This window comes from Zingiber officinale, chromosome 7B (assembly GCF_018446385.1).
Source record: "Zingiber officinale cultivar Zhangliang chromosome 7B, Zo_v1.1, whole genome shotgun sequence".
In the NCBI taxonomy this organism is placed as follows: Eukaryota; Viridiplantae; Streptophyta; class Magnoliopsida; order Zingiberales; family Zingiberaceae; genus Zingiber; species Zingiber officinale.
The window spans coordinates 3,640,293-3,660,650 of NC_055999.1; the positions used below are offsets into that span (position 1 = coordinate 3,640,293).

A 20,358-nucleotide genomic window follows, 5' to 3' on the forward strand; every position below is an offset into this window, starting at 1 on the left:
GGTCATCCTTTCAACATATTGAAAGAAGCAACGAACCACTCGAGCTAATTCACACTGACGTGTGTGACCTCAAAGGTACACCAACACGTTGTGGCAATAAGTAGTTCATCACTTTTGTAGATGATAACACAAAATACTGTTATGTGTATCTTCTCAAAAGTAAGGATGAAGCTATAAAGAAATTTGCTCTCTATAAGAATGAGGTTGAAAACTAGCTTAATAGAAGGATTAAGGTGGTTCGAAGTGACTGAGACGGTGAATATGTATTATCGTTTGTTGAGTTGTGTGTTGAACATGAGATCAAACATAAAACAATAGCTCCTTTTACTCCTAAGCAAAATGGAGTTGCTGAACGGAAGAATCGAACTCTAAAGGAGATGATGAATGCTCTTCTATTGAGCTCTGGATTGCCAGAGTTCATGTGGGGGGAAGCTATGTTAACAGCTAATTACCTTTTAAATAATATGCCCCAGAAGAAAATAGATAAGAACCCTTATAAGTTGTGGAATGGAAGACAACCGTCCTACAAATATTTACGAATGTGGGGGTGTCTTGCCAAAGTTTTGGTGTCTAATCCGAAAAGAATTAAGATAGGACCAAAGACTATTGATTGTGTATATTGGATATGCACAGAACATCAGTGCTTATCGATTTATTGTGTATGAATCACAAATATCAGAGATACACAAGAACTCAATAATAGAATAAAAAATGCCTCGTTCTTCGAGCATGTGTTTCCGTATAAGACCCGAGAGGATGCTAGCTCCTCAAAGCGGGCATATGAAACACAAGGTGAAGATGATGATGAGGAACCAGCGGAGGTTGAGCTTAGACGGAGCAAAAGAGCTCATACTTGAGAATTTGTAGATCTTCCTCCGGGAAGTAAACTACTAGATTGCAAGTAGATCTTCAAGAAGAAAATGAAATCAGATGACACAATTGATAAGTATAAGACCAAATTGGCAATCAAAGGATACCGACAACGAAAAGATCTTGATTATTTTGATACGTATTCTCTGGTATCGAGGATAACTTTCATTAGAGTATTGTTGGCTATTGCTGCTTTATGAAATCTCAAAATACATCAGATGGATGTAAAGACAACTTTTCTAAACGAGAATTTAGAAGAAAAATCTACATGGAGCAACCTGAGAGGTTTTCTGTGTCAGGACAGAAAAACAAGGTTTGTAGATTGGTAAAGTCATTATATGGTTTAAAACAAACATCAAAGCAGTGACATGAGAAATTTGATAATTCCATGAAGGAATGTGGATTCATGATTAATGAATGTGATAAATGTGTCTACATGAAAGCCACAGAGAGTGACTATGTCATCTTGTGCCTATATGTAGATGACATACTTATCATTGGGAGTAATGATAAGATAATCAAATCCACTAAAGATATGTTGAACTCAAGATTTGACATGAAAGACATGGGCCTAGCTTATGTGATTTTAGAAATTAAAATTCTTAGAATGACAGTAGAATTTGTTCTTAATTAGTCTCATTACGTGGATAAAATTCTTGAGAAATTCACCAAAAGTGATACTACATTGGCACGAACGCCGATATATACGAGTTAACATCTATCGAAAAATCGAGGTAAATGTATCTCTCAGTTAGAGTATTCTCGAGTCATTGGAAGTCTGATGTTCCTGATAAGTTGTACATGACCAGACTTGGCTTACGCAGTAAGTAAACTTAGTAGATACACGAGTAATCTCAGTGTTGAGTACTGGAAAGGGATAACAAGAGTACTGAGATACTTAAGATATACTAGTGAATATAGTTTGCACTATACAAGATATCCTGTTATGATCAAAAGATACAATGATGCAAGTTGGATATCTGACATAAAAGACTCTAAGTCTACAAGTAGATATGTATTCACTCTGAGAGGTGCATCCATTTCTTGGAAATCTTTTAAGCAAACCGTAATAACTAGATCCACGATAGATCTGAGTTTATAGCTCTTGACAAATGTGGTGAAGAGGCTGAATGACTACAACAATTCTTAGAAGATATTCCACGATGGCCAAAACCCGTGCCGACAATTTGCATACATTGCGATAGTCAATCAACAATTGGTCGGGCACAGAGCCATCTGTATAATGGTAAGTCTAGACATATACGTCGTAGACATAATATCATTAGATAACTACTCCCAATGGGAGTTATCACTATTGACTATGTGAAGTCAAATGATAATTTAGCGGATCCGCTAACCAAAGGGTTAAATCAAGAGTTAGTTGCGAGCTCATCACGAGGAATAAGCTTGATGTCGTTGTCAACGATCAGTGCAGAGGACACCCAACCTATGCTCATTGGAGATCCCAAGAACTAGGTTCAAAGGAATAACTAATTTGCACTGACTAGACACACTGTAGAAGAATGACCCAATGAATCAATGAAGGATGGAGTTTAAGCACATGACTTTTAATGATCCAAGAAGAGTAATGCAGAATACTCTTAAGGGATCACCTATGTGACAAAGAAGTGGAGCCGCTTCAAAGAGAATTGGAGACACAATTCTTAGAGCTTCTCGCAGAATCAGACGTGTTCATGGCCAAGAACGAACACACTCATGAGAATTGAGTTGTATCAGGAAGAGTCCTGGGTGAGATAAATCAATGCTTACACAGACATCAGAATAGTTCAAGGACATCGTGTCTACTAGTAGCCAGTAAGCAAACAGATCTTCATAAGGAAAGGTTTAAAGGGTAAAACCTACCTATCCTATACTGAACTTAATTGTTGAATGTTATCACATACCATATCGCTATTCATATGGGGGATTGTTGGATATAAGATATGTGAATGGAGAAGAGGTGGAAGAGGAAAGAAACTCCATTATGAATGAGACTTTAGTCTCACATTGGGAGTTTCAAGGCAAATAGGTTAGTTTATATTGATTCACATGCATTGAGTATGTGAACAATGCATGGGGAGAGACTCTCTTCACGCATGGGTGCGCGGGGTGGGAGGGGGGGGGTGCAAATCTAAGGCCCAGATTGCACTGAATCATATTGACTCGTGTGTGGGTATGACCTGCACATGCCGAATGCCGGATCGATCGGGACAAAATTTGCCCAAGCGGAATAACTAACATTTTGCCACGTAAACTTTTTTGCTGCTTATGTAACGGATGCATTAAAGAAAGATTAATGCAGCCGAGTGAAATGGATGCATTAAAGAAAATTAATGCAGCTGAGTGAAATGTTGGCTTTTACACAGCTGGCAAATAATGATCATTAACGTTGCCATTGGTTTGAACTCCTATATAAGGAGACTGCGATCACAGATAAAATGTTACACACATAGAAAAGCAGCAGAAGCCCTCCACCTACGTTCCCTCCTCCTCTGACTTGCAAATTTTGCTCAGTGGAGTGTCTGTGATAGTTTGGGTACCACTCAGTTTGCCGTTACCATCAGTGTTTGGTGGAATCACGATTCATCGTTGTATGCTGGGAAACAGACATCCCAAGAAAGCCTCGAAACACAGCCGGAGGTGTGGCAAATCTATTTCAAGGAAATTGCGTTTATCGCAGGCCTCGGTTCTCTCAGCTCTAGACCGGTCGCTTCGCTCAGCTATTCGCTCGTCCGGTAGCTCAGAAGCATGCTCATCCGATCGCTTTCTAGTTTTCGCCCGGCAGGCCTCCGACTCATTCGGCCTCTTCACCCGGCCGACCTCCAGCTCGGTCGGCCTCTTCTCCCGACCGGCCTCCAGTTTGCTCGGTCGCTCGCCCTTTCGCTCGGTTAGTCACTCTGTTACTCTGCCCGACCGATCACTTGGCTGCTTCGCTCGGTCTATCTACCCGACCGACCTTGATCTCGCTCGACACTCGATCGCCAAGCTCGCTCGGCTAAGCTACCCGACCGACCCTTCAACTTGCTCGGTCTCTCTGCTCACCCGACCGGCTGTAAACTCGCTTAGTCACTATAAAGCGTAGATACCAACCTCTACTAGCAGCCTGAAATTATCAACTCAGATCATTTGACATATAAATAAATTTAATTAGATTATTTAAATTCAATTAATATTCCATAAATCTTAAACAATAAATTATTTTTATCTAAAACTCTATTACGTACTTAATCAATTCAACCTTGCCCGATAGTGACTATATTCATTATCTCTGGTGCTATCAAATAGACTAATCAATTCATTTAAATAGATTTCTAAAGTTAAATTATATTCAATTGCCACAATATTATTTTCAAACTAAGACTGGTCAAAGGCCCTGAATCGGTCTGACTACTGGTTCTTGAAAATTAGATGGGGCCATGCAAGAGAAACATTGGCGTGCCTCATCACTAACCGCAGCAAGTTCGCGGAAAAGTCGATCAGAATTCCTTCACTTCGAATTGGAAGACCGTGTCTATAGTTCCCGAGTTATGGTGCAGTCAAAGAATGTCAAATTATCCTATAAGAATTTATTATCTGATTCTTAATTAATTATAAGATATGATCTTGCTAGGAAGCTAAAGAGATGATATATTGGTGACGATGACTGGATAGTTGATTGAAAGAAGACTTATTCTTCTCGGTGAAGTTTTCTTGCGATTCTATGTATATGCCGATGATTCAATAAAGAGTTAGTGACTAAAAATCAAGGAAAGAGATCCTTGGCAAAGCTTTCCGACGTTCAAGTTAGTACGGCATCCTGGATGGATGAATTAAGAACAGAGAAGTGCTCGTGCAAGAATAAAGCTCAAATGATATAGATTACGTAGCTTGTCAATGAAGAAGATCCCTTGTTATACCACCTCTCATAACCTCCATGATTATGAGGTGATATCATGTGTAGGAGTTTGTTAGTTTATTATATAATGAGTATCCAAGGAATCTTTTATCGATTCATGGATATATCTCTTTTATCATTTCTGGCTGAGACCTTTGATGAAGTCGTTACAAGAGTATGTTGTCATAAATGATTGTCCAATAGAAAATAAGATAGCTTACGAAAGAGGTCCCAAAGGAATATTCCCAACAACTTTGATAGATTATTAAAATATTGTCTATTACTTGTCTACTGAATATATCTCAAGTTGTCTAACAAGGTTGACCTTCCTTATGTTTATCCTTGCATTGAGTTGCTCTGTTATTTATTGAATGCTGTCATAAATCTGGTTAAAGATTTATATGATACGTTAAACATGCTAGAAATTAAATCTGCTTAGGTAATCCTCTGATAAACTATGTGTATTGAAGATCCATTCAACAATAAGTATATAACTAAATTTCTTAATTTCGGTCGGAGCTTTATGAAGTTAATCGCCTTGCATCTAATCAACCTTTTATCTGTTCAGACATATACAGAAAGATTTGTGCCGCATGTACATGGAGAGATTTATGATGTTGCCTGCAGCTTTAGGCCCGATCGGTCTTTCATCCGATCGGGTGCACATAGAGTTTTATGATGCTAAGGGCTTTAGGTCCGGCCAGTCTTTTATCAGTCGGGCACACATAGAGCTTTATGATGTTGAGTGCTTTAGGCCTGATCGATCTTTTATTTGGCCGAGCACACACTACGCAAGCTAAATCCAAGAGCTTTGATACGGGGTGAAACAACGAGGTTAGATGAGGGTACACTTCTATCTTAACTTTAACTGTTATGTTACTTTAATTTTAACTGCCACGTCATCTTGACTTTAATTATCAGATCATTTCTTAGATTTATTTATCATGTATCAACATATTTATAAAATTTTCTTCTTTAAATGAGACATATAACGAAATGTTAAAATTTCGGACCGTCCATTCAAACACTCCTCGATTGATTCTAACCGATAGAAAATTTTTACATGATAGATCCATCCCTCCGGATTCGATCAAATCTGATTCCACAATTTTGTTTTTTTGGAAAGACATCTCACTTTCTCTGACTAAAATTCTGGTCGTAAATAATTAATTTCCTTTTTTTCATCTGATTTCAAATTTGTTTGACCCGCTCAAATTTGTACGGTAATGTGGATTTCTAACTCCCCAAGCAAGGTCTTCCTCCTTTTTCCTACGTTTGAATATTTCTTTATTATTATTTTATTCCTTCCCATCTAGATAAAATAAGAATACACCGGTTACTCTAAGCGGTCGGATATGATTCAATTCACTCGGGCACGGATAAGGAAAGAGTAGTGGAGAAAATGTATTATATTTATGATTGAATTTGTATGAAAGATTAATTAAAAATATTTTTTATTGTAATTTCAACAACTCATCGACTAATTTTATATAATTTTTTTAGACCTTTGGGAATTTTGTCATTTAATTCTATCGGAAAATCTTTCGATATCGATTTTAAAAGTCCATTTATAAATAAATAATCGATAGACAAGAATTAAATAGAATAGAATAGAATAAATTATATTGACCTCCAGTGGTGGCGACCGACTAAAGGCGAGAAAAATGGCGGATGCAAGCAGCGGCTTAAACCCGAACAAATTATAAAAACCGCGTAGCGTCGAATCTAGCTATCTCGTCCTTTCTATTCCACATCAACATCTTCCAACTTTCTTGTCGATGAGAGGAGGTGGTAACGGCGCCGGGAGCGGCGGCGGAGGCAGTCCCCTGTTCGCCTCCACCACTGGCGGCCGGAGAACTCCCCTCAAGTTCCGGCATCCAAAGTTCCGGCTGCTCCCCTCCTGGATCATCTTCCTCCTCTTCCTCCTCCTCCTCCTCCTCGTCGGCGCAGGCCGGTGGCGCCGACTCCTTCGCTACGAAACGTCGTCGTCGACGCCTTCCGGGTTCGCTCTAGCCTCCTAAACTGCGATCGCTCCTGGACTTAATTTGATAGTTATAATCATTTTTTATTCTTAGTTAATCTTTAGTTACAGAAAGTCTCATTGTTTTGCCACTTTCTTCGATCTATCTTTATGATCATAAATGCTTTTGTCGTCCTTCTCGCGTGATCCGTCGAACAAAATAAAGCAACGCATTAATTAATTCGATACGTGAATCCTGCGGATTTTAACTTCAATTCTAATTTATTTAATCATGTGCTCTTTTCTGATCCATATATTCGCATGTGGGGAGTTTTCGTCATTTTCCAAGCTGTTCAATCTACGTCCTGGACCAATTTACTAATTAATATACTCTGCAAACTAATTTTTAATTTCTTTCCTGCTTTGCCTTTATTATTATTATTATCTAGATTTATTCTTATTCCCATAAGATCATATATGGCCGAGCAGAAGGTTAATTAATGATTTATATATAATCTCATCCAGAAAATCCAGAAAACTGTTAGCAAATTTAAGAGATGAGATGAACACAAAACATTTCCAAAACTGCAAAGAAGCTCTTACTTTCGTGGATTTAAATCAACCTTTGTTCTCTTAGATATCTTTACATTTGATATGGTATTGATGTGGTATACGAGGGCTATAAAAAATCTCATTCAAAAGTTTAGATGCCCTTAGATCAAAGTCATTAATAAGCATTTCTCTCTCCTTTTCCATTTCTAAACAGGGTTAAAAAAACAGAGACTGACGAGTTTCTCAAACTTATACTTGTTTTTCAGAGCAGTGTAAGAAAATTTGTTCTAATAATAATAAAAATAAATTTAGTATATAATACGAGCACAAATAAATTCCTAAATTAATCATTGATTTCATTTTACAGGAGCGGCTACACGGTTTTGATCAACACGTGGAAAAGAAATGACCTCCTCAAGCAATCTGTGAGTCACTATTCTTCCTGCGCCGGCGTGGAATCTATTCACATAGTGTGGAGCGAGCCGGATCGGCCTTCGGATTCTCTACGCGAGTCGCTGTGGCAGGTGGCGCAGCAGAATTCCAAGAGCTGCGAGGGGATGGATCTCAAGTTCGATCTGAACGAGGAAGATAGTTTGAACAACAGGTTCAGAGACACAAAGGGCTTGAAGACCGACGCTGTCTTCTCCATTGACGACGACGTCCTCTTTCCTTGCAGCTCCATGGACTTGGCTTTCCGCGTGTGGCAGAGCGCCCCCAATACCATGGTTGGCTTCGTTCCCCGCATGCATTGGCTGGACAGTAAGACGGTACCGCTTCTCCAACTGATCCCCTTCTTTATTTGCTTTCTGTCAGATTTGGTTCCTGCAGCTCATCCTCGATTTCCCTTGTGCAGAGAGACAACAACAGAGAGTATTACAAGTACGGAGGGTGGTGGTCGGTGTGGTGGACGGGCACTTACAGCATGGTGCTCTCCAAGGCTTCCTTCTTCCACAAGAAGTACCTTGATCTTTACACAAATCACATGCCTAAATCCATCAGACAGTATGTCACCAAATACAGGTCACAAACATACGATCTTCCTCAGCATCTGTCTCAGAAATCTGTATTTTCTTATATATCCAACAAGGTTTGTGTTGAATATTTTGATTGATAACTTTGCAGAAACTGTGAAGATATTGCGATGTCTTTTCTGGTCGCAAACGCAACAGGTGCTCCACCAATTTGGGTGAAAGGTGAGGAACGAGTTTGATGCATGATAGAATGATTTGTTTATTTATTTAATTATTACAGGACTTAATGGATAGATCTGGGCTCTTGCAGGGAGAATCTTTGAGATCGGATCGAGTGGGATTAGTAGTTTGGGAGGACATAGCGACAAAAGAACTCATTGCCTCAATTTGTTTACTAACTTGTATGGGGAGATGCCTTTGGTTGCAACAAATATGAAGGTTATAGATAGTAGGCATAGTTGGCTTTGGTGATGTATATGGTCGATTGCTGTATTGGTTTTAGGATTATATATATATATTTTTTATCTTATTCTATGATTTTTTTTAGGAAAAAAGGAAATATATTGCCTACAGTTTGGGTGAAAGTATTGAAGAGAGTTTCTCCTATTGCTTTTGTTTAATAAGTTACACACGGTTAAAATTCCAAATTAACTTTTTTTTTAAGTCCCCAATATGTCACGTTAAAATATAAAATTCTATTATTTTCTCTATAATTTTTTTTATGGTCAAACATCATAAATTCCATACATAACACCGAATAGTGATCGAATAGTTCAATCGTTAATCGGTCGCTATCTTATCGATTGATTAGCGATTGAATATTTTGATTGCACCAATTTCAGTCATAGACTTATTTTAACGATTGATATTTATTTCCGTCTATAATTAGCTTAGCGACGATATTAAAATTCGATTGCTAAATTTAACAACGGAAGTTAATCTTCATCATTAACATTAGCGACGGAAATAATAATTCCGTCGCTAATTTTCTAAAATATTCTGATAGGTCTCCCCTTTTTAAGAGATTTCATCCTGTTGATACGATACATCATAAACAAATTAAACCAATACATATTCACATCCAACAATACAATCTATAACATTCACATTCAAATTTAAACGCATTCATATTCATGATACATTTATTCAAACACATTCATATTCATGATACATTCGAATGTATCGAGTAAACATACTCAAATCCAAATCCATTCATACTATTAAACCACAAACCACGCGTTCACAATATATTTCTGTACACATGATACACACAACATCAAACACAAACCATACATTCAAACCACACTATCAAATTCATCGTACAAGATATATATAAAATCTAAAATGATACATAGTTAAAAAAATAATATAATTCAAATTCATTACATTCCAATTCAAATCTAAAAAACTAATACATCACATCTCATCATCACAACTTGCAATAAGTATAAAATGATAGGTTATTTAAAAAAACAAAGACATGATTTAAAGTACACTACATTATTTGCTATTTTGAAACAATCCTACTTGATGGTAAGTGGATTTACCTCGAAAGGTGTATTGGATTCTCTAGAGTAATATAGTTAAATTTCTTTCTGGAAGGATGGATAAATATAGTCAAGCAATATCCTCAAGGCTTGTAGAGCAATAATTCTGCATTCCACAAAGTAATCTTACAAAGGATAGCTGGGCAATAACCTTGTGTTCCATAGAGCAATCTTATGAAGGATGCACCAAGCAATAACTCTGTGTTCCATAGAGCAATTGATGTCGAGCAAAATATAGATTATTCACATGAAGTTATAGAGGGATTAAGAAGAAACAAAAGAGAAATAACGAAATAAGAATTGTAGCTCAAGATAGGTTTTAAAAAACCTTCTTGAGAAAATAAAATAAAGAATAAAAGAGGTATAGCCGTAACGTGGCTTAAGCGAAGCCAATTGATTCAATATCAAAATAACTTGTCCATAAACATCATCTAAGCATAGGTTTATATAGCTTTCAAAATCCTCAAAAAAAATTTAAACATAAAAATAATCAACTAGATTTATTCCCTAAGTTTTATGATAAATTAACTATCAAGACTCGGTTTCTAAGATTTAGGACAAAATTAAATATAAAAAATAAATTAAATTTAATTAACGGATAACTACTTAAAAAAATCCCAATTTTGGATTCTCTCCTGCATCAGTCGCCTGGAGTTGAAGAGAACTCATCCTCGAGTTTAGGGTGGGTGTATCCGGCTCCAAAGTACAATGACTTAGGTATTTTACATTAAAAACATCAGAAGTTTTTAAATGGCTAGGAAGTCGCAACCTGTAGGCATTGTCATTAATCTTTTCTAGTATCTCGCAAGACCTAATGTTTCGATCTTTGAGCTTGTTGTATTCACCAACAGGGAAACAGTCATGAGTTAATACAACTCAAATCATATCACCAATGTCAAAAAGAACCGGACGTCGATGCTGATCTGCCTTGATCTTGTATTCGGTGTTACTTTCTTGAATAGCTTGCTTAACCTGCTCATGAATAACTCGAAGATGTTTGGCCATCTCCTCAACCTAGGGGTTAGTTTGTCCGGGACACGAAATAGGACTCAAACCACTGGTCATGTTCTTTGATCTATTGTATGTGAGTTTTACTTGAGGTAAAACTAGATCCCATTGCTTCAGTTTGATTCCTATGAGACATCTCAGAAGATTTCCTAAGCTCTGATTCACTACCTCGGTCTGACCCATCTGTCTGAGGGTGATAGGCGCTGCTGAAGTTTTGCTTCGTCCCTAGCTTTTCCCATAAAATCTTCCAAAATTGATTGACAAATTTAGTATCACGATCTGAAGTAATAGTTTGAGAAATACCCTGTAAACGCACAATCTCTTTGAAGAAGAGGGTGGCAATCCGAACAATATCCATGATTTTTCTGCACGCCACAAAGTGAGCCATCTTGGAGAATTGGTCCACCGTAACTAGAATAGAATCAGCATTGGTGAGGGTTCCTTTAGATTGTTGACAAACAAAGCAATGGCCCACGAAATGAGCTACGTCACTAGTTAGCTTGGTCCAATAGAAGTCGGAAGAGATGAGGGCTAATGTCTTATCTCAGTTAAAGTGTCATTCGTTATGTAATTCACTGATAATGTGTTGTATATCTAAGAAAGATTCAAACCCAACAACCATAATGCTCATGGTAGTAAGCAGGGAAGAATGACAGCTTAGAGTATCTGCAACACAATTGAGACTCTTGGATTGATGCTTCAGCGTGAATGTGAACTCTGGAAGTGCTAGAATGGGTGCTTCGATCATCTTTTCCTTCATCAATTGAAAACTAGTTGTAGTCACTTCAGTCAACTTGAACCCCTGCCCCTTGAGATTCTCAGTGATAAGAGTAATTAAGGTGCTGAAATTCTAGATGAATCGACAATAAAAAGAGGCAAATCCTTGAAAATTTCGGATGTCGTGAATGGTTTTTGGCTGCGGCCACTCGAAAACTGCATCTATCTTTGATGGATCTGCATGAACACCATCGGTAGACACTATAAATCCAAGAAGCAAAACTGAGGTTGTGAAGAAAGAACACTTCTTGTTGTTGATGAACAAGTGTTCCGCCTATAGCTTCTCAAAAATAGTGCGAAGGTGATCAAGGTGCAAAGCTTGTGTCGGGCTATAAATGAGGATGTTGTCCAAGTATACAACTACCAATCTTCCCATGAAAGGTCGTAAGACTTGATGCATGAATCTCATGAACATGTTGGGTGCATTGGATAGTCCAAAAGGCATGATCATCCACTCGTACAACCCATGTTGTGTCTTGAAGGCGGTCTTCCATTTATCTCTGGGCTTAATTCGAATCTGGTGGTATCCACTCCTAAGATCAATCTTGGAGAAGATCTTTGAACTGGAAAGTTGATCCAACATGTCATCTAAGCGAGGAATCGAAAATATATACTTCACCGTGATTGTGGTAATGACTATACTATCAATACACATGCACCACGAACCGCCTTTCTTTGGCACGAGTAGGGAAGGGACTGCACAAGGGCTTATACTCTCACGAGTATAACCTTGTCTCAATAGCTCCACAACTTATCGTTGTAGTTTTTCAGCATCCTTAGGGCTAAAACGGTATGTCGGCCGGTTAGGTAAGCTTGACCCCTGAACAAGATTAATCTGGAGTTGAATGTCTCTCCTAAAGGAAAGTCTCGAAGGAAGGTCTTCAGCCATCAAATTAGCAAAATCAGATAGGAGTTGTTGCACCTCAGCTGGTAGATCCAAGTCTAGGTCTATTTTATCGCTTTTGTAAGGAAGCAAAGTATAGACCATGTCTTCATGCTTCATCTTGTTCAAAAATCTGGACATAGAAAGTAGTGTAGAGTTATTAGTTACCAAATCTGAAGGGATTCCATCTCGTCCATACTCCGAATAAAGTGCAACCATGTCAGAAGACCATGAACTCATCATCTTCCATGTAAGTGACCTCGATCGTCCTTCTTCTAGATTCAAAAGGAAAGTTGGTAGCCTTATTTTCTTCTCATAGCAACTCCAAGGGGAACATAGCCATGTTGGATGGTACGAGATGATTGTGTCACTGGATGCTCCTGCATCAGATGCCCAAGGTTGAAAAGAGCTCATCCTCGAGTTCAAAATAATGTCTTCAACATCCATAGTCTCCCTTTTCTTCGCATTGTCTTCCGATACGGCACAAACTGCATCTTCAAATAAGACCAAAATCTCATGGTCATCACCATAGAGTACCTTGTCAACTTCATCATCAAATATCGGTTCGCCTAGTGTTTCAATCTCGTCTTCGTCATAAATTGGATCACCGAATAATTTGATCTCGTCGTCGTCTTCGCTACCTCCTACGATTGGATGATTGAGAGAGTAGAACTGGTCATACTCGATGTTGTTGAGGTCCGCATCCTCATGGTTGTCTCTGTCGCCGTGAGAGGAAGAGGGGGCGTAGAGGCACTAGGGAGTTGGTGTTCTCTCGAAGTTGTAGGTGGTGGGGTGGTTGAACCCGTATTTCTCGAAACCAAAATTGTACTTGGACAACTCTTCTCGATTGGAAATTAGAGATTTTTCAAAAGGTGAATAAAGGAATTTACGATATTTACGTTCTCGTGTCGCTAGACATTGAGATAACTTTGTGACTTGTCTATGTAGATACTGAATCTCGTCTTGGGTGCTACGACCACAAAGTGAGGCTTCCTCAATTGGAACCTGCCTGTCACGATTATGACCACGTCCACGACGACCCTCCATTGGATCTTAATGAGCTCTGATACCAACTGACGCAAAGCAGAATATAGATTATTCTAGGACGTGAAGTTACAAAGGGATTAAGAAGAAACAAGAGAGAAATGCCGAAATAAGAAGTAGTTCAAGATAGATTAAAAAAAAACCTTCTTGAGAAAATAAGAGCGAAAAATAAAGAACAAAATAGATGTAGCTGTAACGTGACTTAAGCGAAACCAATTGATTCAATATCAAAATAACTTATCCATAAACATTATTTAAGCATATATAGGTTTATATATCTCTTAAAACCCTCAAAATAAATCTAAATAAAAAAATAATCAACTAGACTTATTCCCTAAGTTTTATGATAAATTAACTATCAAGACTCGGTTCCTAAGATTTAGGACAAAATTAAATATAAAAACTAAACTAAACTTAATTAATGGATAACTACTTTAAAAAACTCCAATTTTGGATTCTCTCCTGCATCAACAATCTTATAAAGGATGCACCGAGCAATAACTCTGTGTTCCACAGAGCAATCTTACAATGGATAGCTGAGCAATAATAACGCAGCGTTCCACAAGAGCAATCTTACAAAGGATGCGCTGAGCAAAAATTCTGTGTTCCATAGAGTGAGCAATCTTACAAAGTATAGTTGAGTAATAACTCTGTGTTCCATAGAGCAACTTTATGAAAAAGTGGAGAGGGATGAAGACGGATGATGTGGAGATTCCCTTTCTGACAGTTATATAAACACATTAAACGATAACTCCTAGGTATGATGGTCGTCTTCTAGCTAGTGGAGACTGTTCTTTCTTCTTCAAGTTCTTCTTATTCTTCTTTCCTTCTTTCTTGATAAATTACTAACTTAAGCGTCGAAGGAGTTAGACTGGAGGAGCCAACCTCTAATTTGTGTTACCGTTTCAGATCCACAAACCAATACGAGAATGGAGGACTTGAGGAAAGGAGGAGCCCGAGCAAGAGGAAAGTTAATATCACAATTAACTACATATATATGAATCTAAAGTTAAACTATGTATCATGCTCCTAGGGCTATAGTATAGCGGAAGGCGCTAAGTTGTCACCCAAGCACCCGTGATTTGATCTCCAGTTACGGTGTATTTGTAGGATTTTTTCCTCCAAATGGGCATGCAACCATGGGATGCTAGGCCACCTGCCGCGAGCACTTTTTGATTTACCCTAGCGGTCAGTTGAAAATTTTCGTGGGGTTGAGCCAGTCACCCCAGGTTCTGTGTTACTTAGTTCATCATTTTTTTTGTAAAGTTAAACTTCTTAGCAGAATAAAAAATTGATCAACACAAGTTTAACATGATTTAAAAGAATGCATACCTTAATGATATAATATAGAGTCAAATCTAATTCTTCTAAGTGCTAATCTTTTATTACATTATTCCTGAAAAGATGTAATACAATTAGAACTATAAAAAAGTAATACAATTTGAGATGCATATATATAATATCACAATTAAAAAAATTATTTTCCATACTTTATAAGTGATAAACAAAAAAATGAAGTTGAAGGTAAACACACCTCAGAAGAACTACTCTTCAGTAGCATTCGGATCTTGAGTATCCTGTGAGTTAAAACCATGTGGCATTGGAAAATTTATAGTCCATCGATCTATGAATTCTTACATTTGCCGCTCTACTAATGTCTTGACCTGATTTTCCATCGATTTCTCATTACTATTTCGAGACTACTTTAATGATGTGACCTGATCCCTTAAATCTTGACTCTGTTTTTGTAACGATTGTACTTCATTATATAAAGAAGCTAGGCAACCCCTGAGACTAGGAGTCATCACACAATCATATGCTACTTTCGTCTGGGAGCTAAGGTAATATAAAGAGTTTTTTTTCTTCCACCGACAATGTTATAATAGATCTTATTTATTACATTGTCTGATGGAGTTTGTAACTCCCCTTCCTCTATAATAGGTTGAGACACCTCAGCAACTCGATTAATGATTTTATCCTATGTAAAAAAATATTATTAATATCTAATATATAATAAATAAAGCTGGTAATTGTTAAATATGAGCGGTAATAAAATTTAAATTCTTACTTCTATGGTCTTTGATCGAGTATTGACAAAGATGTCATCATTCCTTTTGTGTGTTTTGCGAAATACCACCCAACAAGTGGGGCATCTCTGTAAAGTATCAACCTACATACATGTTGGTGTTTATCGACATCAGGTCAAGGTTGACCAGGTTGACTAAGCTCGGATTGACTCGAGTTTGAGTTTCTATATTTGATAATATGTTAGTAAAAAGTCAAGTAGGTCACAGTGACTGGACACTTGACTACAAGAGAACAGTCCAAGTGGATCACGGAGAACTAGACACTTGGTGATCCGAAGTCTAACAGAAAGTTAGCAAAAGAAAAGTCCAAGTGGGTTATAGATAACCAAACACTTGGTAATCGGAAGTCCAATGAAAATTTGGTAAGAAAAAAGTCTAAGTGGATCATGGAGGATTAGATACTTGGTGATCAAAAGTTCAATGCAAAGTTGGTAAGAGAAAAGTCCAAGTAAGTCATGGAGGATTGGACACTTGGTGATCTAAAGTCTAATGGAAAGTTGACAACAGAAAATACAAGTGGATCATGGAGAATTGGACACTTGATATGAGATGGAAAGCCTAAGTGGCTCATAGGTGACTGGACACTTAGCGATGAGGCGTGAAGTCCCAGTAGGTCGAGGTTGATCGGATGCTAGGCAACGAGGAAGTTTCGATAGAGCAAACTTCTGAAGGATATAACTTTTAACTCGGATATCAAAATGAGGCAAATTTTATTGCGAAATAGAGCTCATTTAGAGATCTATGTTTATAAAACTAAGATATCAGTTTACTAATGTGTTTGATCAGTTGACTGGTGGCTTTAGAAACTGAACAAAAGTAAATTGATTCGGTTGTTAGACTCAACTGCTGACATCAGTCGACTGATGAGTGATAAAATTATTTTTGTCATGAAACAATATCAAAAGAATTTAAGTTCCAAACACCTCTAACTATACTAATGAAGTATAGAAATGACTCAAGTCGTCTCCCAATGAATGCATCGATACGATGATAATCTAAGATTGTTTGTTATTCATATTTTGGGATTTTTAACATGGAAATGGGGGTTGTTTGATTTTTGTAGTTCTAAATCCAACAAATGAAAAATAAAACAAGTAGGAAACTAATCTAATGCTTGAATGAAATCTAACTATGTGCCAACAATTAATCCACAATGCATTGTTACTCTACGCTATGAGTTTCATCAACACAATTAAACTAAGAAATAAAATAGCAAGACACTAATAAAATCTTATCTAAACCAAGAATTCGGACTTTTAACGATGTATTTTAGCGTCGCCATATGTACGTAAAATGCGTCGCAGAACATTTTGTGACGCAAACATGCGTCGCTAGCATGCGTCGCAATTGGTTCGTATGCAAATGTCAATATGATCTTTGGCGACGCACTAAGGTACGCGTCACCAAAGGTTACAACATTTCGCGACGCAAACATTGGCGACACCTTCTTTTATTATGTCGCCAAATGACGTCGCCAAAGGTGATGTCATTTCGCAACACTAATATTGCCGACACCTTCTTTTATGCATCGCGAAAAGGTTCTAACATGTCATGACACATGAAATGCGTCGCGAAATATATTTTTGCTATATATTTTTCTTTAATTATTTGTGACGCAATCTATGCATTACAAAATATATTGCTCATTCAGTCACAACATTATAATGTGTCTAAAAGACATCATAAAAGTGCAATTTACTATTAATTAGTCAAATATTTTTAAAACATGAACACAATTAGTCAAATATTATCCAAAAGAACATGAGTAGTAAAATGCGCATTACATAATCTTGCAAAATAAAAAACTACATAGTTGATGCTGGAGGCGAGGGAGGTGGTGGAGGAGGTCGAATTGAAGAGCATGTTGGTGGAGGTTGGAATGAGAAGCTAGGAATGACCTGTTGAAGTTGGTGCAATAATGCTTCAAATTTTTGATGTTGCTCACGTATAGTCAGATTCTGTTCATCGATTGTTTTCTGCATAGTTGCAAATTTTTCATAATCATCATGATGTTTTGAACTGATGTTTGTGGCTCTAGAACCACCCACTACAGATAGTTTAGGTAATGGACCTAAACCCTTCACGTAACGAGACCGTATGCCTGTCATCGCAAGTTGAAGATTACTAAAAATAAAAAAACTTTGAAAAAACAAGTAAAATGGATTCCATCAAATGCCAAGTGGAGAAGGGATATATGCAATTAGTGAAAACTGAGTGTAGCCTTTATTATCCTTGGCTGTCGAGCACAAGGAGTTCAGAGAAACATATCATCAATACTGGCAAGCTCTCTGAAGTACTATCCTAGAATAAGTCCATTCTATTAAGACCCTAAGCGACAACAAGTAAACCCGTATAGATTAATATTAAAAAACAAGTGCACTGGGGTTTGCTTATTAACCTTTTTCAATAGACACTTTGAAAGTTTTTATTAACCAACTATAAGTCACAATAAATAAACTACTAACATAAAAAGATTGGAATAAATGTAATTCTACTGCTTCCAAAAAAACAAAAAACTTACCCATTTGCTAAACTGGTTATCTTATCTCGAGCTCCTTGGTTGATGATTGCTGTCTGTTGTAACAAGAGTAATCCACCAAGGATTGGAGAAGCGCCAACAGCTGTGGTCCATTATGTATGTGCAAATACAGACCCAACCCACTCACAGAGTACAGCAAGAACAGATCTCAGACAGCGAAGTTTCAGCTTTGGCAAAGGTAAAATAGCTCCATATGATAAAAGCTGATCATATGTGCTTAATACAGGCTTTGGTTCAACCTTACAAGCAGCAAGAAGGGCTCTAGCACGTATGATGAGGCTTGTTTGTAGAATATTCATACATTGCTAGACAAGTAAAACAGAAAATTAATAGATATACAAATATTAACAGAAAAGTTGAACTTTAATAAAGAACAATTGGGGTAAGAACACAAATTTTACCGAAGCAGCCATTTCAAGATGAAGATAAATAATCTCTAAAGACAAGCGACCCTCCACTCCAGTATAGATATTTGAACCGACCCTCTTTACTACAGAACATGCTTCTGCAACTCCACCTCTAGAAAAAGCTTCACACAGAATAATCTGAAAAGTTGTGCATTTCCAAGCATATCTGAGCATTATCAGAAACATGAGAAGACTAAAAATACCTTCATTAAAAAAAATTTCAAAATAAAGGATACCAGATTCACTTTTTGAAGATCACTTTCGTCCTACACTAATATTACTAAATCATTATCTTAATTGAACATTAATGTTTCTTCGTTAGATATTTATATACTATATTAACCAACTATCACTTTCAGTTTTATAGTCGGTCGGAGAGCAAAGCCCTAAAGAAAGAGGAAGATGTTCCACGAAGACTCCATCGAAGGAACAAATTAATGGATCAAAGATATTGATAATTACAGAAATGTGTACTTTGTAGATAAAAATATCGCTTCAACATTATGTTAACTACTTAGATGCACTATGCAAGAAGGGTTTTAAGTATGTTGAGTCATAGATTTAGTTTTTTGTTTGAATCAATCTTATTTACAGATAATTTCATTCCTGAGATCAGAATAACTCATTGTCATTTTCCATTCAAGTATCTTCCTCCTAGTTTATCTAATTGGAAAAATTAAACAACCAGCATCGGCCCAAGATCACTAAATTAACCAAAAGTCAGTTTAAATAATTTGTAAATAGGATTTTATGCATACAACAAATACTTTTGGATCAAGAGTTTCTTTTTCATTAATGCAAGAGCACTTATTTTATAGGAAAACCAACATTTTCAAGATAGTACTCCTTTCCTTCTTAGCCGAATGACAGATTAAAAAAAAAGGCCAATCATCAAAAACATCAGTTTCAATGCCATCCTGGTCTGCTCCAGTTGTGTACCAATGAGAAAGGCCTAGGTGTGGATAGTAAAAAAATCTAATTGTTATTAACAGTAGCAAAGTGTTTCCTCTTGTGTTAGTCTTACCTGGATTGTCATAGTAGTAATATCAGTGAATCTACAAACTGCAACTCGACAGAAGTGAAGTCCATGATTGGAAATCTGGAAAGTAAAAAAAGCACTAACCAAGTGTATACCTTTCTAACAGAAGCAACCTAAATATACTTCTCCAAAATTTCCTTTTCTCCTATAAGAACAGGAGTTCCTAATTCAAAATTCGGTGAACATTATCATATTTATCGTGATCAACTTCATTCAGAATTAACAACCATTCTGCAACAATTAGATTCCCAACAGAGAGCGAGGTACCTCTTTGGGGAGGGTGGAGTAGGGGGAGGCTAGCATAGAGCGAGGCTTCGATAGCCTCCTCGAGGTCGAGGCGGCCGGCGACGTCCCTGCCGATGCGCTCGGTGACATGGAGGCCGGCGGAGGCTACATCCAGTCCCACGGTTTCGTCGCCCCCATGCCATTACGCGATCGTCGGAGGGTCGCGCAGCTGCCGCAAGCCCTATGTTACGATAGAAACACCGCGACGGATTACCTGTGAGAGCAACTTGTGGGCGTTTGGTTTGAGGTAGTAGGGGTGAGGAATGGGATCCGCAATGCTATCTCAAAAGCATGGGGCTTTAATGCATTAAAATAAAATAAAATAAAATAAGAATTATTTAATAATTTATTTGATTTATTTTTAAATGATATTTATTTTGATTTATAATGTTGTTAAAAGGGAATATCAACAGTTAATTTATTAAAATAAATTAAAATATTAATTATTTAATAATTTGTTAGATTTGTTTTTAAATGATATTTAATTTGATTTATAATTTTGTTAAAAGAGAATA

The 20,358-nt window shown here is 37.2% G+C and overlaps 2 protein-coding genes across 4 annotated transcripts; one reads left to right on the forward strand and one right to left on the reverse strand.

Moving 5' to 3' along the window:
- The first annotated feature begins 6,455 nt into the window (after positions 1 to 6,455).
- Positions 6,456 to 8,756, forward strand: LOC122005078 (glycosylinositol phosphorylceramide mannosyl transferase 1-like). Its single transcript, XM_042559988.1, has 5 exons — positions 6,456 to 6,746; positions 7,624 to 8,023; positions 8,110 to 8,276; positions 8,379 to 8,449; positions 8,538 to 8,756. Exons 1-5 carry the CDS (start codon positions 6,523 to 6,525, stop codon positions 8,696 to 8,698), a joined length of 1,023 nt encoding a protein of 340 aa, XP_042415922.1. The 5' UTR covers positions 6,456 to 6,522; the 3' UTR covers positions 8,699 to 8,756.
- An 8,497-nt stretch (positions 8,757 to 17,253) lies between these two features.
- LOC122005079 (nuclear pore complex protein NUP155-like) lies at positions 17,254 to 20,109 on the reverse strand. Of its 3 annotated transcripts, none has more exons than XR_006118315.1 (4): positions 19,826 to 20,109; positions 18,514 to 18,685; positions 18,095 to 18,417; positions 17,254 to 17,674 (listed from the first exon to the last, which is right to left on the reverse strand). XR_006118315.1 is itself a non-coding variant. In XM_042559991.1 (4 exons), exons 1-3 carry the CDS (start codon positions 19,931 to 19,933, stop codon positions 18,205 to 18,207), a joined length of 465 nt encoding a protein of 154 aa, XP_042415925.1. In that variant the 5' UTR covers positions 19,934 to 20,109; the 3' UTR covers positions 17,254 to 17,549; positions 18,095 to 18,204. The 3 variants fall into 3 exon arrangements, 2 of the variants coding, with proteins under 2 accessions (XP_042415925.1, XP_042415923.1); XM_042559991.1 differs by having other exon boundaries at positions 17,254 to 17,549; positions 18,514 to 18,657; XM_042559989.1 differs by having other exon boundaries at positions 18,514 to 18,657.
- Positions 20,110 to 20,358: the final 249 nt, after the last annotated feature.

Excerpts from the sequence above, each read along its gene's own strand:
- LOC122005078 (XM_042559988.1), top strand. The coding sequence starts at position 6,523 with ATGAGAGGAGGTGGTAACGGCGCCGGGAGCGGCGGCGGAGGCAGTCCC. Across the intron at positions 6,747-7,623 it reads TCGTCGTCGACGCCTTCCGG|GAGCGGCTACACGGTTTTGA; the intron begins GTTCGCTCTAGC and ends TTCATTTTACAG. Across the intron at positions 8,450-8,537 it reads TCCACCAATTTGGGTGAAAG|GGAGAATCTTTGAGATCGGA; the intron begins GTGAGGAACGAG and ends GGGCTCTTGCAG.
- LOC122005079 (XM_042559991.1), bottom strand. The coding sequence starts at position 19,933 with ATGTCACCGAGCGCATCGGCAGGGACGTCGCCGGCCGCCTCGACCTCG. Across the intron at positions 18,658-19,825 it reads ACTCCACCCTCCCCAAAGAG|ATTATTCTGTGTGAAGCTTT; the intron begins GTACCTCGCTCT and ends ACAACTTTTCAG. Across the intron at positions 18,418-18,513 it reads ATCTTGAAATGGCTGCTTCG|CAATGTATGAATATTCTACA; the intron begins GTAAAATTTGTG and ends TTACTTGTCTAG.